At 67.5% G+C, this 24,488-nt stretch overlaps 1 protein-coding gene across 1 annotated transcript; it reads right to left on the reverse strand.

The window, feature by feature from the left end:
• Nucleotides 1–1,148: 1,148 nt before the first annotated feature.
• Nucleotides 1,149–24,064, reverse strand: TERT (telomerase reverse transcriptase). The gene is made up of 16 exons (XM_076008361.1): nucleotides 23,908–24,064; nucleotides 22,160–23,821; nucleotides 18,383–18,575; nucleotides 16,919–17,099; nucleotides 16,213–16,392; nucleotides 15,573–15,731; nucleotides 12,752–12,847; nucleotides 12,448–12,533; nucleotides 11,415–11,528; nucleotides 10,537–10,608; nucleotides 8,429–8,617; nucleotides 7,699–7,825; nucleotides 6,575–6,636; nucleotides 4,227–4,351; nucleotides 3,586–3,723; nucleotides 1,149–3,290 (listed from the first exon to the last, which is right to left on the reverse strand). The coding sequence occupies exons 1-16, from the start codon at nucleotides 24,062–24,064 to the stop codon at nucleotides 3,187–3,189; spliced, it is 3,645 nt and encodes a 1,214-aa protein (XP_075864476.1). The 3' UTR covers nucleotides 1,149–3,186.
• Nucleotides 24,065–24,488: the final 424 nt, after the last annotated feature.

Raw genomic sequence — 24,488 nt, forward strand, 5'->3', positions numbered from 1 at the left:
CCTGGCCCAGCTGGGGTGGGGACCTGCGGCTGCAGATGACAGGCCAAGGGCTGTGCTGAGTCCCTGGCTCTGCTCTGTGCTGCCCGCTATGAGGCTAGGAAGGGGACCCAGCCCCTCCCCGACGCTCTCTGGAGCTGCAGCAGGGCAGACCTCGGATGTGCGTCAGACGGCATCATGGAGACGCCTGTGCCCTCCTCTGGGCCGCGGGAACGCCTGACACCCGGCTTCACACTCGGTGTGCCTGTGCTCACCCAGGCTGGGTGGAGGCTCCAGCCCAGCCTCAGCACAAAGACCACGCCAGCCTCAGGCCACCCAGGAGCTGCAGAAGCCCCTGCCCCAAGTCTCTGCACCCTCACCGGCACCCCGCCGGGACCGGCAGGAGAGACCCCGTTGCTCTGGGCACAGCCCCAGCTGGGCTGCAGGCGTGGAGCCGAGGTCTCGCCCTGGCACGAGCCTGTGTTCACCCTCAACACCGTGCTGCCATGTCACCAGAACTCGGTGGCTGTACAGGAACGACATGTCTTGTTCTGGGGCCAGACATCTGCCAGCGTCTCCCTGGGCTGACACCCTGGCAGCGGCAGGCTGGGGGCCCTCAGGATGCTCAGCGGGGGATCAGCTACTTCTCCAGCTCTGAGCAGCTGCCCTGGTGCTCCGCCTGGGCCCTCATCCACCTCAGGCCAGCAGCGGCCGGAGGACACACCCCACCGCTTCCAGGGACCCTGTGCTTCCATCGGCCCCCACACCCCAGGATGACCTCCCCACCTCAGGTCAGCTGACTGCAACCCCGGTCCCATCTGCGCCTTCAACATCCCTTTGCCATGTCTGGTAACAAGTGCCCAGGTTGTGGGGACCAGGACATGCTTGGGGAGGGTCGTTATCCTGGTTGCCATGGGTGCTGGGGTTCTGCAGCCGGCCACGGTGGGCGCCCCCTGCCCCTAGCACCCTTCCAGAAGCGTCCCCGAGGCCAGGTGCTGCACCAGCACTAAGGGTCAGGGGGCTGCAGGGCCCTGGCCGGCCTCACCCACAGCCTCCACCCCGTTGCTTCTTTCAGTCCCGTGCAACGGGACCCCCACCTGCTCCACAAACGTCCGTGTGCAGAACACGTGAGTGAGTCAATGAGCTTCACATGAAGCTGAGGTCTAGGGAAACCCAGAGGAGTAGGATTTCTCTCCCCTTTTAAAATTTTATTTTTGCATGTTGCCCTGAGACTTGACAGTCTGCATGGTGGTTTCAGAGAGAGAGAGAGAGAGAAGTCAGACGGGGGGCTCAGCTAAGCCACCGCAGAGCAGGCAGCTTTCCCATGCTTTGACACTGCCATGCACACGCCGGACCCTCCACAGAACAGCAGTCAGCACACAGAGAAAGGGCAGCCGGAACCGCGTGGAGAGTGGACAACTGCACAGTGACCCGGCTGGATTGTGTGTGAGCTGCGCCAGGGCAGGCAAGCTCGGCCCACGCCCGGCGGTGCCTCTGCTCTGGGGTCCTTGCCCTGCTCCGTCCAGCCTTTGGCCAAGGGACCTCTGCCCAGCGTGGCCGCGGCAGCTCCTCTCCTGCTCACGGCCGCAAAGGACCAGCTGCCAGGCCCCTCATCACTCACTCTCCCGTGTGCCAGTGCCGGGCACGTCCGTCGCACCCCGTGGCCTGGAGCTGCCACAAACCTGCCGGGCTCGGCCACTTGGACGCTCCTCGAGGCAACAGCAGCAGACAAGGCGGCAGCCCAGCCACACGGGAACCCCGGCACAGCCAACAGGACCAGGCCACGGCCGAGGCTGGGGCGTCCCCAGGTTGCTCACTCTTGGCCTCTGTGGCCGGCTCAGCCACCGGGCTGACCCCTGGGGCTGCTCCTTCCCATAAGACCACAGCCTTTCAGCCGCTGCTCCTCCTGTCCCGTGGTCCTTCTGGCTCTTTCCGTCTTTGCAGGGCGTCTGTCCAGCCCCACCATGTGCCCAGGGCCCATCCAGAGGCAGGACACACGGGCAGTGGGCTCGCCACCCTCACAACCCTGCCATGTCCACGGCCCCTCCGCTGCCCACCCGGCAGGACCCTCCAAAAAGATCCAGATGGCCTGGTCCACCCAGAAGGCGGCGGCCAGAGAACTGTGACTTTAGGCCTGAGCCGGGTGCTCAGAGGGGACCCGGGTTTTGTAAAGGATGGCGCTGCCCACGCCCCAGGCACCCTGCCGAGGGTCCACAGCTGCCGGCGGGCGGGGGCTGGGCCAGGCCCTGCTGTTCCCTGGGCCCCACCCCCACCCCTCCCACCTCAGCACGGGAAACCCCTGGACGCCAGCCAAGCCGTGTTCACTGCACCCCACCCCATGTGTCGTTTCTATGACTGCACACGTCAGCATGCCACAGACACTGCTCAAACCCAGAAACCCAGAGGTTCGACGTTTTCTACCCACAGCCGCGCACTGCAGCACCCACGGAGCCCCCGCCGAGCTTGGGGTCCCACTGCGCGCAGGGCATCCTTGTCACCCAGAGGCCCGGGTCCCGACCGGCGTCTCCACTGGGGCCGCTGGGCAGGCTTGACGGGGCCAGGGCTGGCAGGAGACAGGGTCGCAAGTCTGGTGGGGGTGGCCAGGGGGTGGGAGCCTCAGCGGCAGGTCCCTGGGGTGACGGGAGGACCCAGCTGGGAGCAGCCAGGTAGTGAGAGTGGCCCAAGGGCAGGTGTGCCCAGGGGCAGTGGAGCCAGTGGGGCTAGGCCTGTGTTTGCAAGGAAAGCTCAGTTACAACTGGACTTTGGATACAGCTGGGGTGAGGGCTGCCCCGGAGCAGACGTGGGCCGAGGGATGGAGCTGCGCCCACGCCCAAGGGCTGTGGCCATGAAGCTGGTGCAAAGGTGCAAGGGCCTCCCCAGACAGCCCGGCGCTGTGGTGGCAGCAGACGTCCCAACACCACCGGCTGGTGGATCCTCCCTCCTGGCACAGACAGGCCCACCCGCCCGCCTCCTCCTGGCAGCAACGGCACGGGCGGGTCCCGGCGGGCAGGCTCTGCTCCTCTAAGGACACCAGGAGGGGAGACCCCGCCCCCGGGAAGGAGCACATCAAGGATGCGTCCCCACCCCGCAAGCACCGCAGACCGGGTCAGGGACGAGCGGCCGGAGCCTCCCAGCAGCCCGTCCGGACACCAGCCGGGCGTGGCGGCTGCTGGCACCGTACCCTCCTCCCGGTGGCAGGCGGGGCCGCCGTCAGTCCAAGATGGTGTTGAAGTCCGTGGTCAGGGCCGGGTCGGCCGCGGCCTCCAGGGTGGCCAGCGTGGCCGCAGGGAGCTTCCGCTGCACTCTCGCCTGGGCTGCGGGAGAGACCAAGGCCAGACTCCGCTCCAGGCAGGTGTCCCGCACGGCCCAGGCTGGGGGGCCCCAGGGAAGGGGCAGAGACCCCTCCAGACGGCCAGTAGTGGGGGGCACTTGGGACAGGCTTGATGAGCTGCAGACCCCATGGGAGAGTGCACAGGTCAAAAGTCAGAGAGTTCCCGAGACGGGGGCCCTGCGGGGCAGGGGGTGGGAGCCGCCCCTCGGGACACCCACACCTGGTACCCTGTAGCTGCCGCAAGGCTGCACTGCACGCACCTCCCTCCGCCCCCTTACCTGTCCTGAGCGTCCCCAGGAGACACCTGTAGGTGACACGGTGCCGCGCCAGCTTGCGCAGGAAGGCGTGCTGGCAGAGCCACTGCATGGCCTCGCGGGGGAGGGGGCCGGAGGCACCCTTGGCCCCCAGCGACGTCCCTGGGGGGCAAACGCAGGCTGAGGGCCCCGCCCAGCCCAGCTCCCCCAGGGGGACGCCCGGCGCCGAGGACAGGGACCCAGAGCAGAGAAGGCTGGCGGCTCCCCAGCCCGGCCGGTGCAGAGGCCCAGAGCACCACGGAGCGCAGGGGCAAGTCGCGAGGGGACAACAGGAGGCGGCCCGCGGTTCGGAGTGCAGGAGGACGGCCGGCCAGTCCCACGGGACGGTCCCCATACCTCGAGGCCAGCGGTGAACGGTTAAGCCGCTGTTGGACGCGGCGAAGGGCAAGGATTCCAGGCCCGACTCCCGAGGCTGTGTGCGGGAAGGGGTCTGCCCCGCCCAGTGGGGACGGGCACGTGGCGGGTCCTCACCAGACGCCCCTGCTGGGGCAGAGGGAAGCGCCCACACACGGGGTCCGCCACACGTGCTGCTGGGCTCCCTGGGCTCTGGAGCCCTCCCCGACCTGCACATCCGTGAGCACAGGCCTCGCCCGCCCCGCCCGTACCTGCGTTCTTGGCTCTCAGGATGCAGTGGCCGCGGGAGGCCGTGTCCGAGATGACGCGAAGGAAAAACGTGGGGTTCTTCCACACTGGCTGGTTAAACGGGAGCTGCAGCACGCAGGCGTGGAACCTGAGGGCAGGAGAGGCCGTCGGATTAGAATGGGCTCACGTGTGTGTGCACATGTGTGCCTGTGTGTGTAGAGGTGCCTGTGTGTGTAGAGGTGCGTGTGCATGTGAAGGCATGAGTATGTGTGTGTGCGTGCCATGGGGGTGTACATCTGCGTGTGTAGGCATGCGTGTGTACCCTATGTATGGATGTGTGCATGCTCATGTATAAACGTGCATGAGCATTTCTGTGTGTGCATGTACACACGTGTGTTGCATGTGCATGTGACCACATGACAACCTCCTCCCCGGGTGCGTCGTGCACTGGGCTCACTGAGCACTGGAGTCACGGGAGAGCGATCCGTCAAGGCTGCCACCTGGCTTCTGCTCCTGAGATTTTTGTGCAGGTGGGGGTATATTCCCACTCACCCACAAGCAAATTCAGGTCTGCAGATCTTTTCTAAAGACACATAACATGGCCAAGGTCCCGGGGTCGGGTCAGGGCCGCACTACCGACCCAGGAGGAAACGCAGCTGCCTGATAGTGGTCTTGGGGTCCCTAGGCCCACGGGGATGCCAAGCCCCCCGGGCACAGGCCAGACGGCGCCATGGCGCCACGCGGATGAGCACGGCCTCGCCTGCCAGCCCGGCTGCCCGTGCGGTCGGGTCAGTCTCCGCCTGCATCTGACCTCCACCGCAGCGGGGCTCTCAGGTCTCCCCCACGTGGAAGCGGCGACATCCAGCCGGGGCGGGGCAGGCTGCGGCCGTCTATCATCCTGGGGCCGTGCGCCGGCCCGCCCTAACCAAGGGGCTACCAGGCCTGGGGCGGCAGGGGCCGCCCCCTGTTGAAGCCAGGCCCCCAAGGGGCTGGGCGCAAAGGCCCCGGGAAACTCGGGTGAGGCCGAGCCAGACACGGGAGCAGCAGCAGGCGGCTCGTGGCCACCGGGACCTCCAAGGGCGCCCAGCCCGCGCCTGGGCACGCCGCCCGCCTGAGCCGGCCACACAGGAAGCCCCAGCCAGCCGGGCCCTGGCCCCAAGTCACGTTGTCACGGCCGCCGCCACCCCTCCCCGCCGGGAGAGACGACACGGACGCGCGAGGAAGCGGCGGAGCTCAGCCGAACCCTGACACTGCGGCCGCGCCCTGGGGCTAACTCCACAACGGGAATCCCCGGGTGCCGGGGCTACACGGGCACTCTGGGCACTGTTGGGGACACCAGCCTTGCGCCGCGGCCTGGCAGCCCCGCACCCACGCCGCTCTTCCTCTGCAGCGAAGGCTCCCCCTGCCGCCACGTGGCGCCCTCTGCCCACACGGAGGCCACGGCATGGGAGGCTGGGTGCGCGGAGGCCGCAGTCCTCGTCCAACCGGAGCGTCCCGCCCCGCCTGCCCCGACTCGGCCTCTGCAGACCAGCCCCTCCCTCCACGCCGAAGCCGTCATCGAGGCGGTGCCCGGCCCGAGCCACACGGGGCGCGTCCCCACAGAGAGCAAAGCCCCCTCCGCGTCCCCGAGAAACGGCCGGCCAATGAGCAACGGCGCCCGGCCACACGGGGCGCGTCCCCGCTGGAGCCACCGAGAGCAAAGCCCCCGCCGTGTCCCGGCGAAGCGGCCGGCCAATGAGCAACGGCCGGCTTCCCGGGGGACACGCACAGCCCACGGTGACAACGCTCCCGTCAGGGCCTGGGACAGCGCAGACACTGCACAGACCCCACCCGGGGACTGCCGCACCTTGACCCTGATGCTCCGCAGGGTGGCCTGGGACCATGCAAGGGCAGGGAATGTTCCGGAAGCACTGCCGGGCCCGAGCAAAGAGGATGGCGGCTGTCCTCGGAGCGCCACAGCCCTGTGGCGCCTCGCTGGGTCGGGGCTGGCACCTCTCGCCCGTGACCGCCTTGCCCTGTGCCGGCGGGGACCCCACACCCACCACAGCGCCGCTGGCCCTGCCCGCTCAGGGAGCCACCCTGAGACCCGCCCACAGCATCTCCCGACTGCCCACCCCCCAACCCCCACGCCAGGAGGGGCCCCGGGTCAGCGCACGGGGATGTGGGGACAAGCTCTGCAGCCACCCCTGCCTGGGGACCGAGGCAGGCACTCCCACATCAACCAGGACACGGAATGCGCAGAAAAAACTCGAGCAGGCGCCACTTTCTGCTAAAACCCGAGAGCTCGGACGTGGAGCCCGAGACACAAGGAGACTGAAGCGGCCGCACGCGGGCGTATCTATCCGGCTGCGCCTCCCTCGCGCGGGCTCACCGGTAGGCCTGCAGCAGGAAGATCTTGTAGACGTTCACGCAGACCGTCTGCAGACTGTTCACCTGGGCCCGAGGGAAGGGGAGGAACCTCAGAAACCTCTCTGGGTTCTCACACTTTCACTTCGTGCTTCATCACCCAGGCGAAGGTGACCGGAAAGCCGTGGATGAGAGGCTGCCCCTCGGCCCCAGGGGACTCCAGGCAGGAAGGGGAGAGGCAAGTGCCCCTCGGCCCCAGGGAGATGCAGCCGGGACCCCAGGCAGGAAGGGGCGAGGTAAGAGGGCCCAGGGAGACGCAGCTGGGACCCCAGGCGGGAAGGGGCGAGGCAAGAGGGCCCAGGGAGACGCAGCCGGGACCCCAGGCAGGAAGGGGTGAGGCAAGAGGGCCCGAGGGGAGATGCAGCCGGGACCCCAGGCAGGAAGGGGCGAGGCAAGAGGGCCCAGGGAGATGCAGCTGGGACCCCAGGCAGGAAGGGGCGAGGCAAGTGCCCCGAGGGCCCGGGCCCCCAAAGGGACCGTCCGCAGGGGCTGTAGCTTGGAGCCTGAGCCGCCAGACCTGGGCCCCACCCTGCCAGGAAGGTACCAGGCCGGGGAGGGCCAGTGGGGACTGTGTGGGGTGAACGTGAGGGGCCCTCAATACAGGTGAGCATGTGTGTGCATGCCCACAGGCATGTACATGCCTACCATGAATGCGTGCACATGCGTGCAACCTGCTCACTCATGCACAGGGGAGCACACACGCATGCCTGTGGTCGTGGGTGCATTCGCACATACACATACCCCCACACGCATGCACTTGCACACACACAGGCACAACACGCATTTGTGGGCATGTGCACTCGGACATGTGCATGCTTGCATGGGCACTGCACCCATGTGGACACCCAGGCACTCACCCACACACGCACACACACCTGCTCACTCATGCATAGGGGAGCACACACACATGCCTGTGGTGGGGGGCCCATTCACACGTATGCACCCATGTGGACACCCACGCACTCGTCCATACATGCACACGCACACACGCATGACAACGGGCCTCGGACCGCACAGCCCCAGACGTGTATGCTCAGGCCAGCACCCCCCGAGCTCTGAGCCCACGCCGGCCACCGCGGGCCTGCCCACCTGCAGGTCCAGAAAGAGGCCGTGGCACTTCAGCCGCAAGACCCCCAAGAGCTTGCGCCGCAGGTTCCTGCCGGCCTTGAAGCCAGGGCTGAAGGTGAGACTGGCTCTGACGGACGTCCGGGCGAAGCTGAGACACAAGGAGGGGGTGTCACACTCCTATGCCTGTCCCCGTCCCCACCCCTGCCAGCTCCACAGCCTCCCCCCACCCCCCATCCCCCCACTGCCTGAGGCGTGTGCAGCCGGGAGCTCACTCAGCAAACACACACGTCTCTGGGGCTCTGTGCGCTCACGGCACGGCTGGACCCCTGTGAACTCACAGGCTCTGGGGACACGTGGCCTCGGCGCCCTGTGCAGAGACCTGCACACGCACAGCCAGGGCTCTGCGAGGGGCCAGCCCAGACCAGGGACCTCGAAACCACAGAGGCCACGAGGGCCATGGCGTGCGCCCTCCCAGTAGGGAGACACGAGTCAAAGAGGCCGATGTCTCTGGCTCCAGACCCAGGCAGTCCTGAGCACACGCCATGCCTGAGTCTGTCCTATAGGCCCCTTTCTCCAAAACACACACAGACACTGCCCACCTGTGGGTGCCTCACTCTGGTTTCTGCTCCCCGGGGCAAGAGAGGCAGCCTTTGGGGTCAGGGGTCGCCTGCCCCCACTGAAGCAGGAACGGGATGGGCCAACCCACGGCACCGCCTGCCGAGAAGGCTCCTCACCTGCCAGGTGCGCCTACCTGGAGTAGTCGCTGAACACCTCCAGGGTGCGGGTGTCCAGCAGCAGGCCGCACCAGGGAAACAGGCAGTGGGCCGGCAGCTGGACGCAGGCTGCGCCACCCAGGGCGGCGGCATCCACGGGGAAGTTCACCACCGTCTTCTCCAAGTTCACCACGCAGCCATACTCGGGGACGCCCCTGACCAGCGTCCTGCGGCAGAGAGGCCGGGTCAGCCAGCGAGGAGGGCTCCGCCCAGGAGGGGCTCTGACGCCGCGTGAGTGCGCCCAAACCCAGGCGGCCAGCCCGGCGAGCAGAGAGGACACGGCCCTGCCCGTGACCTGTGGATGCTGGCCCCGTCCCACGGCAGGGACGGGAGGGGGTGGGAGCCTGGGCAGCTGGGGCCTGGAAGGGCAGGGAGCCCGGGTGGCCCCGTGACCGTCAGCCCTGTGTCCGTGTGGCTTGCGGTAGACCAGATCTGGGCCCCAAATCCGCCTTATCACTCAAGTTCTTTTTTTTTTGTTTGTTTTGAGACAGAGTCTCACTTTGTTGCCCAGGCTAGAGTGCCGTGGCGTCAGCCTAGCTCACAGCAACCTCAAACTCCTGGGCTCAAGCGATCCTCCTGCCTCAGCCTCCCGAGTAGCTGGGACTACAGGCATGCGCCACCATGCTAATTTTTTCTATATATTTTTGGTTGGCCAATTAATTTTCCATTTTTAGTAGTGACGGGGTCTTGCTCTTTTTTGCTCAGGCTGGTCTCGAACTCCTGACCTTGAGCGATCCTCCCGCCTCGGCCTCCCAGAGTTCTACGATGACAGGCGTGAGCCACCGCGCCCGGCCATCACCCTCGTTCTTGGGACACTTCACGATCTTCCTGCCCGACTGCTTCTCCCGAGGGCACCTTGCCGTGGGCCTCGGACCCCACGGGGGTTCTGTGCCTGCGCCCGCCGACGTCACTGGGAAAGGCAGTCCTCCCCGTGTGGGGCCTCACCGCCAGCTGGGGGGCGGCCTGAGCCTGCGCGGAGGGGAAACTCCCCCGGGGACGGTGGCGTCCCCCCACGTGCCCTTCCCACAGCCCGGCCCGGCTCCAGGCTCCGTCCGTCCCACTGCGCGCCTGCCGTCCCTGCCACCAGCCTCCTCCTGTCTGGACACACACACCCGCTCGTCCTGTCCCCAGCACCCACCTGACCAACGCCCTCCCGCCAGAGCCACTTCCAGAACTTTCCACAAGGAAGCAGCAATCCGCCACTCTGTCCCCTCCACTGGCCACACGTGACTCCCGAGCCCTTCACGTGGCCAGTGCTGGGGACCTGGGCAGTCCCAACGTCACTTTAATCAACTTACACCCACGTGGCCCGCTGCGCTCCAGAACCGCTCGCTGGGCGGGGCGGCCCCCGAGGAGGGCGGGGCGTCCAGCGAGTCCCCACTCCGCACAGCCCAAGGCCAAGCAAACCACCTCTCGCCGGCGGCCTTTTTTTTGAGAGTTCATTTATAAATTTCAGCGATTCTCTGCCCCGGAAACATCACACGCTTCCGACACGAGCCCGCGGGCCCCGAGGGCTCTGGAGGCGCAGACCCCACCGGCCGCTGCTCTGAGGACCCGCGGCCTGGTTCTGGCCAGAGCCACAAAACCGACGTCCGGACCTGCCCCCGGCCCTCAATCGCCACCACGTCGTCGCAGGGCCGAATTCTCCCGCTGCCCCCGCCACCCCCGCAGACAGCAGCTCTGCAGTGGGAGCGTGACCTTCGACCCCCAGCCTCATCATGCTCCGAGGCAGGAAGCGCAGCCCTATGGCCCACCGGGGGGGCGGGAGCCGTCACCCACCTGGGGCCACTCGCCGCCAGCGCATTCCGTGCGCACGTGTCTGGTGAGGGTTTCCAGGGAAGGGACCCTGGCCGCCCCCCTCTGTCCTGAAGGCCAGCCCCGCCCGCCAGTCTGCGCGGCCCGACGCCCGGCCCTTGTGGCCCGGCTGTGGCAGAGAGGACGCAGGACGGCGAGGCCCAGGTGCCACGGCGACCCTGTGCGGGTGGCGGCCCACGGGCTCCGGGCGCAGACACAGCTCATCGTGACACGGCGTGTCGTCACACGCAGGCCGCCCAGGCAGCCGCACAGACGCGGGGCGCGGACTCACCTGAGGAAGGCCCTCGCGTGCGCCAGGTGAGGCGTGACCAGCAGGAAGTCGTCGACCAGGCGCAGCAGCAGCCTGCAGGCGGAGACAGCGGGCGGCCTCACTCCCCCTTCCGGGGACCACGAGGGACGCGGCGTCCCAGTCCCGCGTTTCCCCGAAAAGAAGCCCTACCCACACAACAAGCCCTGGCAGGATGTCTAAGCATTTGCGCAGCAGAAGCCCCACCCCGAAAATCAGCCCTAGTGACGGGCGTGGCCACGCAGCGCGTCTGCACAACCCATGCGTGTCATAGCGGAGCGGGAAAGAAGACGAGCAGCCCTTCTCCTCTGCCCCGTCCTGACAGCTAAGGTCCCAGAGGTGACCGGGAAGGTGCGGGCAGCCCCACCAACAAGGTCGGCTCCCCTGTCGGGTCCCGGCCGTCCTGTGTGTGCTGCAAGCTGAGGCTCTGGGGGAAAATAACACCTCCCCTGAAAACAAGCCCTGGGGTGTCTTCTTGAGGAAAAATAAACATAAGACCCTGCCTAATTTTCGGGGAAGCACGGCGGTTAAATGTTTGCATTTACACCAGCAAGAATAAAGCAGGTTCCCAAGTCAGCTGAACAAAGGCGTGAATTTCTGTCTGAGAGAAACGCCCTCTCTGCGTCCAACGCAGCGAGCCATCCGGAAGCAGCCGCGGGGTCCTGCGCAGCTGCGGGGTCCTGCCCGGCCGCGAGCCGAGCACACCAGGCTCCACCGGGCCTCAGCGTGAAGCAGGGATTCGCTCCTGCCCGGTTCTCTTAGACGAGACGATCGGAACACCCGGAGTCCCGGAGACACCTGGTGAGCCGAAGGCAAAGCGGCGCCCAGGCCGACAAAACGCGCGGCGCGCAGAGGCGGCTCACCCGTCCCGCCGTATCCCGGGGAACAGCCTCCGCTCCATGTCGCCGTAGCACAGGCTGCACAGCAGCGGGGACAGCAGGGAGCCCTGCGGGATGCCCCGGCACTGCACGTAGCACCTGCAGGGGGGCGGGGGGGGGGGAGGTGGTTAGGGGCGGCCGCGGCCGGCGTCACGCACACACACGAGTGCACTCAGACACCCACGCACACGTGAACGCCCGAGCGTGCCTGTGAGCTTGCAGGGACCTGACCACGCCCAAGTTGAAGACCCGGGTGCTGTTCACAGGCGTGCACAGGCATGTTCCTGTCAAAGCCGACCCTGCTGTGCACTCGCAATGTGTGCTTTTCCGGGATGCATCTATTTCTCTGCTTCTAACTGCACTTTAATATGCGTTATCGCTGTAATGAAATGTTAACGATCTCCTGTAATAATCAGTGAAGTCATTTTTTTAATGAAAATTTCCTAAGCTTAGCGAACAGCTGTCTACACCTGCGGAGAATTCCGTAAAGAGGCTCCACGTCCACGCCTGACCTGACTACCTTGCGTGTGAGCCCGGCTCCTCCCGCACGGCCTCCCCGGACACGGGCACGGTCCGTGCTCGGCGCTCGCCCAGAGGCGCCCGGCTTTGCCAAGACAGCATGAAAGCGTCGCCTGCAGGCGCCTGAGAGGCAGGGGCTGCGCCGCGGCCGGGAGGCAGCTCCCAGCCAGGGACGGGAGAGGAGAGGAGCGCGATGTCGCGCTTCACGTCCACGCAGGGGTCTGTGCCCCTGTGCCATGGGGTCGGCGCCCGCACCTGCCGGGGGTCGCGGGACGGAGGCGGGAACAGTCTGGGATGAGACTCTCTCAGCCGCAAGACCCGGTGGTGGCGCAGCAGCGGCACACGGCGCTCGCAGACCAAGGCCAGACACACAAACACACACACACACACACAAACACACACACACACACACGCCTGAGCCTGCGAGCCCGTGCCCGCTCCTGTTTCCATGCTGACGGACCCCCGGGCTGGCCAGAGCCGCCTGCGGAGCCCGACTCACCTGCCACCGACCCGGACCACATTGCTGCGCACGAAGAGCAGGAAGAAGTCAAACAGGCTGCGGCCGGCCTCGTTCAGCGAGGAGCTCTGGGGACGCAGACGGAGACGCGGGACGTGGGCGGCCCCGAGGGCACCAGACGGCCCCGAGGGCACCAGACAGCCCCGCACGCGGCAGCATGGGCAGTGGCCCTGCGTCCCTCATGGGGTCTGCCTCTCGGGGTGAAGCGAGCCACGTCACCCTCCCCCCAGGCGTGGACCCATCACCGGGAGCCATGGCGGCCCAGCCCCACGGGGCAGCCCCGGACCTGCTCGATGACCACGGCGTCCCTCAGCGAGCCGGTCTCCTGCAGGTGCTCCACGAACTGCCGCATGTACGGCCGCAGGTCCTCGAGGGTGGAGACCTGGCGGCAGAGAAGGCATGAGCAGGGGCCACCGTCATCCCCGCCACGAGCTGGCCACGTGGTCCCTCTCTCATGGACGCTGACGCCGAGCCGGGCCAGGGGAAAGGGACAGGGGCTGCAAGGACCCCAGGCCCGCACCGCGGCCACCTGGGACCAGTTCCCACGTCCAACCCAACCATGGCACCGGCACAGGCTCCCGACCCCAGAGGCCTCCCCGACCCACGTGCAGCCACGACTCACAGACAGGAAGGCCTGGGGGCCGCGGGAGGCAGACGGGCGCCTTCGTGTCCCGATCCCCGGGTTCTCCCAGCCGCCTGCTGTTCACCCAGAACCGAGTCGCACCCGAGGCCGACCCCCATGACCTCCCGCTTGTGAGGGTCCACGACATGTGTACAGCTGTGTTACGTTTTCATGTGTTCCCAGCACCCCGTGAGTTAGCCGTGGTGCTGTGGGTCAAAACCGCACATGGCAGGACCTCACCGTCAGAACTAGCCTAGAAAGCAGTGACGGGCAACAGACGGGAAATCCCACGTGTCTCATGATTAAGCAATAAGCAACACAGGTTACCCACGGGTGAACAAAAGTCACAACAAAACCAGAAAATATTTCCAGCTGAATGGTAAAGAAAAGAATACATCACAACTCGGAAGACGCTGCTCAAGCAGTTCTTAGGGAGAAATCTATAACTTCCAGTGATTATTTAAGAAAATTTCACGGCCAGGTGCGGTGGCTCATGCCTGTAATCCCAGCACCTGGGAGGCCGAGGCAGGTGGATCGCTTGAGGTCAGGAGTTCGAAACCAGCCTGAGCAAGAGTGAGACCCCCGTCTCTACTATAAATAGAAAGAAATTAATTGGCCAACTACAAATATATAGAAAAAATTAGCCGGGCATGGTGGCGCATGCCTGTAGTCCCAGCTACCGGGGAGGCTGAGGCAGGAGGATCGCTTGAGCCCAGGAGTTTGAGGTTGCTGTGAGCTAGGCCGACGTCACGGCACTCTAGCCTGGGCAACAGACTGAGACTGTCTCAGGAAAAAAAAAACAAAAACACGGTTTTAGGCATAAACAACTGATAAGGTGTACTTTGTTAAAATCAAAAACTTCTATTCGTCAAAAGACTCCACTTGAGAGTAAAAAAGCAAGATTGAGGCAGACGTGCTCCCGTGTCGTGTAAGAACACACGAAACGGGAAGCCGCTGGAACAGGCAGTTCCCCGGGAGACGCAAACGCGGGCCACCAGGAAAACCTCGGCAGAACCTCCAGGCTGGGCCCGGACGCCCGCACGGCAGTGCCCGCCCGGTGAGCTGACCCTGCCTCCACGCCTGGCCTCCACTCCTGGCCTCGCTCGGGGCAGGTGGGAACGAACACGCTCCGGTGACGCCGCTAAAACTACTGACCACAAGCAGCCTGCGGCCCGCAGTCCCGCACAGACACGAGGGCCTCTGCCTGCCAGAGACGCGTCCCGAGACGGGCACGGTGACGCCATCAGAGCAGCGCAGCCCAGGAGCCGCCTACAGGTCCGCCCCGGCAGAAAGGACAGACCCACATGGCACACGCACGCCCCGGGAGCCACCGCGAGGACGCCAGGTGCCGCCCAGCTGAGTCCTGGCTGTAGAGACGGGAGGCGCAACTGCGCAGCAGGTCAGGGCGGGCCACATGGGGCGGGACGGAGCTCTGCAGGGCACCCGGAGTCTATAGCACTGGCCAGCTACACCTGGCCGCAGGTGCGGCCACAGGCGTCCACAGCGTCACGTTCTGAGAGTCGCACACAAGACCTGAGGCTCCGGGGAGCTGCCTCCGCCTGTGCCCCACCTCCCGCCCGCAGCAGCGCTTTGGGGCCAGGCCCCGCAGCCCAGCACACTGACGCCCACTGGGCGGGACTGACTAGAGGGCCCCACAGCCCAGCACACTGACACCCACCGGGCAGGACCGACTCAAGGGCCCATCCAGCCCAGCACACTGACACCCACCGGGCGGGACCGACTCAAGGGCCCCGCAGCCCAGCACACTGACGCCCACCGGGCGGGACCGACCCGAGGGCCCCGCAGCCCAGCACACAGACACTCACCAGACAGGACCGACTCGAGGGCCCGTCCAGCCCAGCACACTGACGCCCACGGGCGGGACTGACTCGAGGGCCCTGCAGCCCAGCACACTGACACCCACCGGACAGGACTGACCGGAGGGCCCCGTCCAACACACTGACGCCCACTGGGCGGGACTGACTAGAGGGCCCCGCAGCCCAGCACACTGACACCCACCGGACAGGACTGACTGGAGGGCCCTGTCCAACACACTGATGCCCACTGGTGGGACCGACTCGAGGCCCCGTCCAGCCCCCGGGGCTCCCCAGGCCCCGCCCCCGCCCTCCTCAGATCCGCGCGGCTCGCTCAGCCCCACGGCACACACGTCCCGGCATGGGCTCCTGGCGGGGGCCCTAGGAGGGGCGACAGGCTCAGCTGCCACCGCGTCCCTCCTGCCACCCACGCCCGCCCGGGTGGCAGTCCCCAAGGCCCAGCGCTGTGATGGGACAGGGCACCTTTCAAACACACAACTCACCAGACCATGCACACGCGTGTGACGGGGGGGCCCTCCCAGTGGAGGAAGCTCCACTTAGTGCCCATGGAGGGAGGCCACGCCCCACATGTTCACGCCACAGACACACCGGGACACGGATGCACATGCATCCCAGACACGGCTGAGTCACACATGTACTGAGAGCCTTACGTGTCTCTTGAAGGACTTGCGGACGTGCCCGTGGGCGGCCCGCTGCACCGTGGCGTAGCGGCGCACGCAGTAGGTGTTCTCCTGGGGCCTGAGGACGCCGGCGACCACCTCCGCGAGCCTGTCCTGGGGGATGGCGTCGTAGGCGCCCGTCACGTCCACCTGCGCGGCACGGCGAGGGCGCTGGCAAGGGCTCGGCAGGCCCCGCCCCCGCGTCCTGCCCTGGGCCCCGCCCCCGCGTCCTGCCCTGGGCCCCGCCCCCGCGTCCTGCCCTGGGCCCCGCCCCCGCGTCCTGCCTTGGGCCCCGCCCCCGCATCCTGCCCTGGGCCCTGCCCCCGCCGGCACCCCCACGGTTGCGCCCCCTCCCTGAGGCACGGGCTGCACACGGGCCCTTCCTGGGGGGAGCCGGTACCCGGGACCCTCCCTGGGAGCGGGAGTCGCGGAGCCAGTGCAGGGCTGGGGGGTCACGGCCTCTGCCCCGGGAGCTGGATGCCCCTGTGGCTCCACCTTCCCACCCCCCCACCCCGCCAGGGCTGAGCAGGGACAACGCTCGCCTGGCGCGCCAGGGCTGAGCAGGGACAACGCTCGCCTGGCGTGGCCCATGGAGCCCAGCTGCCGCAGGACGACACGTGGCGGGGCTCACCTTCACGAAGTACAGCCCGGGCGCCGCGTCCCGTGCCCGCATGCGCAGCGCGAAGGCCCGCCAGGCCCGGTAGATGTCGTCCAGGCCCAGCACGGAGGCGCCCAGGAGGCCGGGGCGCCGGGTGCGCTCGTAGTTGAGCACGCTAAATAGGGTCTTGACGCTCGCGCTGAAAGGCTGAGCCTGCACAGGGGACGCGAGGGGAGGTCAGGACGGGCCTGGCCAGGACGCGCCAGCCACCGAGGGCCCCGTGCCGTGTCCGCAGACCGCCAGACCCAGGGTCTCGGGGGCCCATCACGGCATGCAGTGGCTACACGCGTGATCCTCATGTGATCCTTGCCCATGCCCCCACAGAGGCACTGAGGGGTCAGAGCTGTTGGTGACTTGGCAGCCACGGGGCATGGGGGTGGGTGGGGCCCAGGGTCCCCTCTGCCTTGGCGTGTGGAACCCGTGGTACCCACGGCGCCACGGCAGGGCTCCCGGGCCACGTCCGCGCCCGCTGCTCCCTGGGGCCCCAGAGCCCGGCCCTGCCCCCGCTGGGACCCCCCACGGGCTGCTCCTCCAGACCCGGAACCGCCGGCCTCTGGCCCAGCTCGCTGCGCCCGCCCGCAGCTCAGGCCGCGCCGTGGCCTCCTCCGGCCCTCGTCCCAACGACGCCAAAGGCGGCTCTCAAATGCTCCTGAAAAGGAAAAGGAACAGAAGCACTCACCCTCGTTGCTCTGCGGAACGTTCTGGCGCCCACGATGTAGTCCATGTTCACGATGGGCCGCAGCCCGCTGGGCTTGGGGATGAAGCGCAGCTTGGACGTGGGCAGGGCTGGCCCGGCCTCCCGGTGCCGCCGGAGCTCCGCGGCGGACAGCTCCCGCAGCTGCACGCGCTCCAAGTGCTGCCTGTGGCGGAGAGCCCTCAGGACGCGGCCGGCACCGGTACGCGACTCCCTTGGACCGGGCGGTGCCCGTGCCTGCTGCGGGCCTGAGCCCGCCCCTTGGACACCGGGCCTCGGGCGCGGCCACCGGGACAGGCGGGACCCTCCGGCTGAGGGTCGGAGTCTGCTCCCTGAGACCCGGCAGCTCCTGGGACCCGTGTCCTTGGGCCGCTCCCCCGAAACCACTCCTGGGCTCTGGGCTGCACACCTCAGCAGCAGCCGGCCCTCGTGGCCAGGCCGGCGTGGCCACCCAGCCGCTGTGGGCATGAGCACGCGGAGCCCACTCGGGCAGAGCGGCCGCTGCCCACAGGCGTGACAAGAGCACGATCTGCTCCCTCCTGTCGCTCAACCAAATCCTTTCCAAAACTGCACCCAAAAACGCCGCTTCGGGTCACACTCCGTCCAGCGTGTTTAACGACTGAGGACTGAGTCTGACCACAGGGGAGCCCTGACCCTCCCGGACGCGGGAGGGAACATCCCCAGTTCCCGGCAGCACCTGTGCCTCCAGGGCTGTGGGTATCAGGAGGTCGGCCCCCAGCTCCTCGGCAGACTCAGGGCTCCGGCGCAGGGTGAGGACAGCCCCCCAGGGGACCCCAACAAGCAGAGGTCAGGGAGCCTGACGCGGCCACCGCTGGGCCCTCCCCGACCGCCCCGGGTCAGCGGGGCCGGACGCGGAGCAGCGAGAGCCGGTCTGTGCCCCGCAGGGCCCCTCCCCCGGCCGCGGCCCTGCCTCCCCGCAGGTGCGCACCCGGCCGGCCCGCCATGCCCCTCCCTCTCACACCGAGCAAGGCCAACTCGCAGCTGTTCGAGCTGACCCCCCAAATTGGCTCCGCGGTGCTTTCTCCCGTGGCGGACGCCCGTCCCAGATGTCTCCAGCTCGAGCTGCCAGGGGGCAGGACGTCGTCCTCGCCCGACCGAGCCCAGCTACACCGGACGCTCCCGCGGGCAGTGAGTGAAGTGGTCTGACTGCGCCCCGACAGGAAGCGCCGGCCGGCGCCGCCCCTTTCGCAGGAACCCCTTTCCCCGCAGGGATCCCAGAGGCCGCCGGCCAAGCCCCTACTGTCCCGGGAAGGAACCGGGGCTCCCGGCGGTCAGGGCCCAGCACGGATGCCTGTGGGCCAGGACCACGACGGGGTCGGGTCCCGGCGCAGGGCCACACGGCCCAGGAAGCACGCACTAGCAGGGACTGGCTCGGGCTTCCATCCCGAGAACACGCAGACACACGCCTGCCCACGTTGGGCGCCATACCTGACGCCGAGACTCTGCAGCTGGCTCCAGACGCTCTTGCGGTAGAAGAAGAGCCTGTTCTTCTGGAACGTGGTCTCCGTGACGTAGAAGAAGGACCTGAGCAGCTCCGCCACGCACAAGCCCATCAGCCAGAGCAGGAACCGCGCCAGGACCTCCTCCCTGCGCCGGTGCTCCGCGGCCGGGACGCAGCCCCCTGCGCGAGGAAGACGCCAGCCACGGCTCAGCCCAGGTCCGACTGCCGGGCAGCAGCCACAGGCCACTCCGACCAACAGGGCTGAACGTGGTCCCACACGCCAGGTCCCGGGACTCGGCACAGAAGGGAGCCACACGCCAGGTCCCGGGAACACGGCACAGAAGGGAGCCACACGCCAGGTCCTGGGACGTGACACAGAAGGGAGCCACACGCCAGGTCCTGGGAACACGGCACAGAAGGGAGCCACACGCCAGGTCCCGGGACTCGGCACAGAAGGGAGCCACAAGCCAGGTCCCGGGACTCGGCACAGAAGGGAGCCACACGCCAGGTCCCGGGACTCGGCACAGAAGGGAGCCACACGCCAGGTCCCGGGACGCGGCACAGCGGAAAGTGTAAAGTATCTGGCTGACGGTGCTGCCACTGTGACGTGTTGAAACAATCGTGTTTTGGACGCATTGGTGTTTAATAAAACGCACCAGCAAGCTGGTTTCGCCTTTCCCTTTTCACGTGTTTAACACGGCTGCTGTCAACTCAAAGACTGTGCGTGTGGCTCACGTTCTATTCCCACAGGATGGGGGCCGGCCTGTCTGTCCCACCACGCACACGGACAGCAGAGGCAGAAGTGCTCCCGACGGCCACACACAGCTAGTGCTGGGGCCACACGGCTGGTCTGCACGGTTTCGAACTCGCCACCACGGAGCAGCCCGTGGCACACACACTAAGGCATGCTGGCCACGCGGGCTCTGGCCACGCACCACGGGCCGGTGACTATGCTCCCTGTGGTCCTCTGCATGAGTGCCCGCGCGAGGTGAGCAGAGGCCGCAGGTGTCACCGCAGGGCACAGACGGAGCCGGCTCACTGCCAACAGCTGACTCGAGGAAGACGTGTTCAGAAGAAGGGGACCCGGCGGCAGGGCTGGGGCTGAGGCGGCCATGAAGAGAGGGGACTGGCGGGGAGGGCGCTGGGCACAGGGACAATCAGTGCCGCTCACTCGCGGACGGAGGGGCCCGAGGCGCAGCCGGGCGGGGAGAGCGGCAGGTGGCCGAGTGGCGAAGGCATGAGACACACTCAGCCGCGAGCCGTGCTCACCTCCAGTAAGGGACACCAAGGCAGCCGTGACGCGGCTTGCTAACGCTCGTCAGACCAGGAACAAAGCCCGTGACGTCTACGAGGAGGCAAAAACACGGCACACGCAGAAGACGGCCCAAGAATCCAGACGGGAGAGGACGGGACTAGTCACGGCAGCCACAGGCTGGCAAGAAACGCGCCCAGACCATGGATCACGGCACACAGACGTCCCCGGTGTCCCAGGCGAGCAACGCTGCCAGAGGGGACTGCAGATGGACGAGAAGTTCTCCCGTCTGCTGTCCGTCAGACACACCCAAACTGCAGAACTATGAACAAGCTGAAAACTGAAGGAGGAAAACCGGGCAGGAACACGCTGAGCAGCAGCAAGGCCAGCGCGGCTGAACGGAGGGAAGGACCACCAGGGTGAGTCCCCGCGACGGCTTGATGGGCAGACGCTGGGCGGGGCAGCCCACCGCCAGGATCCAAACACGCACGGAGCACCCGTGAGCACCACCCACAAACCGGCTCACGAAACAGGTCTCCACCATTCCCCAAATCATTGGCACTGTGTAGACCACCAAACAACTCAGAAACCAACAACAAAAAGACAACTCAGGGCCGAGGGCAGGGGCCACCCTGCGATCCCAGCATGTTGGGAGGCTGAGGCAGGAGGATTGCTGGAGCCCGGGAGTTGGAGGCTGCAGTGAGTTGCGATGATGCCACTGCACTCCAGCCTGGGCAAGAGCGAGACCCCATCTCAAAAAAAAAAAGAATAGATAATTTAAAATACCCCATACATTTGGGGAAAAAAAATCCAAATAACTCACTGATCAAAGATGTCACAGAATAAGTTAGAAAACAGGGTGTGGCTGAGGCAGTGCTGGGACACTTGCACACAGGTTCAGAAGGTGGAAGGCAGGACAGGATGAACCACTGCAAAGCACGCAGCGCGCAGACACGAATACTGGGAAAAACCAGCGAGATTCCTGGTGGCGACGCAACAGAGCGCCCGGCCAGGCCCCGGGGAGACAGGTTCCCGGGGCAGGTCAGGGACACCCGGCCCTACTACGGTCCAGGAAACTCGACTGTGCGGCCCACGTGGGGCCCAATCCCCAGGAGGGGCGCCCGGAGGCAGAGCTGGCCTCGCAAGGGGTGGCGGGTGCCCGGAGCTGGGTGACAGGGGTGGTGGCCGCCGCCCGGGGGGGGGGGGCATGAGGAGAAAGCAGGGGCCGAGAGGAGGCTGCCGCGCCCACGGCCATCGCGCACAGGGAGCCCTCTCGGGGTGTCCCAGCAACCTGGTGGCAGGCTCGGGCAGCCCTGCGGGCCAGCCCCTGGGCCGGGGACGGAGCCGCCAGGCAGGGTAGGACCAGCGTGGAGCCTGGCCGCACAGAGGCTCCGTGGGCCTGACGCCAGGAGGGCGCTCTGGGCAGGCGGGAGATAGGCCCGAGGAGCAAAGGAGAAGGAAGTGTGGCAAGGAGCGCCCACACCCGGAAGAGGTGCGCTCGAGACCAAAACCGCGACCTGCGCCACTCAGCCAGGCAGTGGGCAAGCAGTGCGGCCACGGCCACGGCCACAGCCGAGCAAACAGCCGGGGCACGGCCCCAGTGAGCCAGGCAAAAGGCCCAGGGTCTCCTGTGTCACACGGGGGCCGTGGCCCCTCCAAAATCAGAGAAAGGCGATGCCGGGAAGCAGACTAGTTTCCGCAGAACTCAAACTCTCCTTTACGAAGGAAGCCGGAGGCCGAAACCAAAGGTGAGCCGCAGGACTGGTAGATCTGACTTGGTGTGTGGTCTTTAAGGTCCCTGTGCCGTGGCGTGTGGCAGGCGGCTGCTGTCAACAGACACGGACTGTGAGTCACGCAAGATGGAAAGTCCTAGGTCTGCTGCCAACGCTGGGCGCAGCTGCTGAGCCGGCACTGCGCACGCAGGGCAGACGTCAGGTGATTTTTACCACGATAAAAGAACACTTGTGTCGGGACGGTCACCTGCATCTCACCTCCCGCTTCCATCAGGGGAGCCCCCGTCTTCCCGACAAACCTTGGAACCGGGAAGGGGGTCACGAATAACCTGCCGGAACCTTCTTGACACCCCCTTCCCCCGCCCCCAGCCAGCAGCCCCGTCCCACCATGCACCCCACCTGCTCGCTGTGGCGGCCCCAGCGCCTGGGACCTACCCGTGTCCCAGAGCATGACTGAGAACCTGCAGGCTGGGCCAACCAGACGAAGGGACAGGGCACAGGGCAACAGCTGCGGGCAGGGACAGGGCACAGGCAGGGAGCACAGGGCATCAGCCGAGGGCAGGGACAGGGCACAGGCAGAGAGCACAGGGCATCAGCCACAGGGAGGGACAGGGCACAGGCGGAGTGCACATGGTGTCAGCCGCGGGCACAGCGAGATACCGGCGTGCCCAGTGAGGCTGAGGCACATACAGGCCCAGGGCTCCTGCCTGCCCCGGGCGCCCTTGTCTGAGCCCCTGCACTGCACACGGGCGTGGGCCCGGAGGCCAGCACCGCCTCACCTGGGCTGCTACCAAGCCAAGCGCAGTCCTGCACTTTCATCCTCCACGTCAGCTCCTGCCTGGACAGCCGGGCTCGCTTCCCCAGAGAGACGAACTTCTTCGTGTTCCTCAAGAACCGGCGCTCGTTGTGTCTGGAGCCCCAGAGGCCCGCGGGCACCAGGCGGTGCAGACAGGCCCGCAGGAACGCGTACACCTGCCAGGGGCTGCTGTGCTGGCGAAGCAGCCGCACCAGGCGCTGCGGGCACGCGCTGTCCTTGGGGGTGCAGGCTCCTGCAGCGGGGTCGGCCCCGCCGCGCACTGGGCAGTGCGCCCTGAGGAGCGCGGCGTAGGGGCACCGCGCGTGGTTCCCAAGCAGCTCGCGGAACAGGGGCCGCATCTGCCAATAGCGCGGGGGCAGGCGGCGCGGCCTGCGGGGCGCCCCTGCCCGCCCTGGCGTCGAGCCCAGAAAGATGGTCTCCACAAGTGCGCGGGCGCCGGTCAGGCTGGGCGGCAGGGAGCTGAGCAGGAAGGAGGGGTGCAGCCGCTCCCTGTCGCCCGAGCAGTAGAGGAAGTGCTTGGTCTCCACGTACATTTGCGGAGGAGACGCACCCGCTGGCCGCGGTGTGGGTGGGGGGCCCACATGGCACGTGCCGCCCACCAATGGGTAGGAGCCACGTGTCCCTGACCGCTCGCCCACGGAGGACGTGGCTTCCATGGCGGGTTTGGTGGGAGCCACGGCGCGGGAATCGTGGTCACTCGGCCCATGCACACTGCCTGAGTGGGCCCCAGACGCCTGCCCGTCAGGCCCCTGTTGCAGGTCGCGGCCCTGTTCATGCCTGCGCCTCTTGGCGGAAGGAGGACTACTGCCGAAGCTGCCAGGACGCCGCTTAGCACCCTGGTCTGGCAGGCGCAGGGATACCCGGGCCTCGCCATCGCTGTTGTGCGGCATCGGGCGCTTTGATCCTGGGCCCGTTTGAGTCTGGCCTGAGTGTCGCGTGGGCCGATGTCTGGGGGGCGCGCCAGGCCGGGCCTCCGTGGCAGCACAGAGCTCGTACAGAGGCGGCCCGCACACCTGGTAGGCGCAGCTGGGCGCCACCAGCAGGTAGAGAGAGCAGCGCGACAGCAGGTGAACGAGCACGTCGTCCCCCACGCGGCGCAGCAGCAGCCCCCATGCGCCGCTGCCGCGCAGGGTCTCGGTCACCGTGTTGGGCAGGTAGCTGCGCACGCTGGTCGTGAAGGCCACCGGCGGCCCGCCACGGGCTCCGTCCAGCAGCGCGAAGCCGAAGGCCAGCACGTTCCTGGCGCCGCGCTCGCAGAGCCTCTGCACGACCCTGGCCACCAGCTCCTTTAGGCAGGACACCTGCGGGGGCAAAGGAGTTCTGAGTCCAGAGAGAGGTGCCGGGAGCCCGGGGCGCGCTGCTCCGCGTCCCGCCTCGTTCCCCGCGGCCGGCCCCACGCCCGCACCAACACGGATCCCTGGGTGGCCCACCTGGCGGAAGGAGGGGGCGGATGGGGGCGGCCGCGCGCCCCAGGGCACGCACACCAGGCACTGGGCCACCAGCGCGCGGAAGGCGGCCGGGTCCCCGCGCTGCACCAGCTGCCGGCCCTCGGGCCCCAGGCGCCGCACGAACGTCGCCAGCGGCAGCACCTCGCGGTAGCGGCTGCGCAGCAGGGCGCGCACGGCTTTGCACCGGGGCGCGCGCGGCATGGCCCGGCCGGGGTCCCCCCACGTGCTGAGGCACCGCGGCGCCGAGCGGGGAGGCGCGCACCTTCGCTCCTCTTGGCGCCCGCGCCGCGGAGGGAGGACGGTCGGGGGCGGGGCCCGCGGGAGGAAGGGGCGGGGCTGGAAGGGGGTCGAGAGCCTGGGATCCGGAAAGGTCCCGCGGCTGGGGCTGGGCTGGGGGCCGAGAACGGGGGCGTCGCCATGCGGCGCGGGGCGGAGTCAGCCCGCGGGAGGCGGGGCTGCAGAGGAAGGGGCGGGGTCGCTCAGGGGCCTGGGTCGCCGGAAGCCTCCGCCCAGCCGGCCCCTCCGCCCCGCGGGCCGCTGCAGTGCCGCGCGTCAGCGTCTGGTGTCACCAGGGGCCCGGGGCTCTGGCCGCGCAGCTCTTTGGTGCGGACCCGCGCGCCGGCCCCCCCAGGGTGCAGGGGCCTCAGCGAGGGTCTCACAGCCGGGAGGGGCAGCATCAGCCAGGGCTCCGGGGGTGTCCGAGGGAGGGACCTAAATTTACGTGGAGTCCCGGGGCCCGGGTGAGTTCCGCGCCCCTGTTCTGTCACTTTGTCACACGAGTCGGCCGGGCCCGAGGGCCGCCCTGGGGTCCGGATCCAGAGGGGCTTCGGAAAGGGCGTCGAG

Source organism: Microcebus murinus, chromosome 11 (genome assembly GCF_040939455.1).
Source record: "Microcebus murinus isolate Inina chromosome 11, M.murinus_Inina_mat1.0, whole genome shotgun sequence".
NCBI classification, from domain to species: Eukaryota; Metazoa; Chordata; class Mammalia; order Primates; family Cheirogaleidae; genus Microcebus; species Microcebus murinus.

What these genes read in the sequence shown, in the direction of transcription:
- TERT (XM_076008361.1), bottom strand. Translation starts at nt 24,064, where the DNA reads ATGGCGACGCCCCCGTTCTCGGCCCCCAGCCCAGCCCCAGCCGCGGGA. An exon ending in ACGCCGTGGTCATCGAGCAG is followed by an intron (nt 12,534 to 12,751) that starts GTCCGGGGCTGC and finishes CTGCGTCCCCAG; the next exon opens with AGCTCCTCGCTGAACGAGGC. An exon ending in CCCGGGATACGGCGGGACGG is followed by an intron (nt 10,609 to 11,414) that starts GTGAGCCGCCTC and finishes CTCCGCCTGCAG; the next exon opens with GCTGCTGCTGCGCCTGGTCG.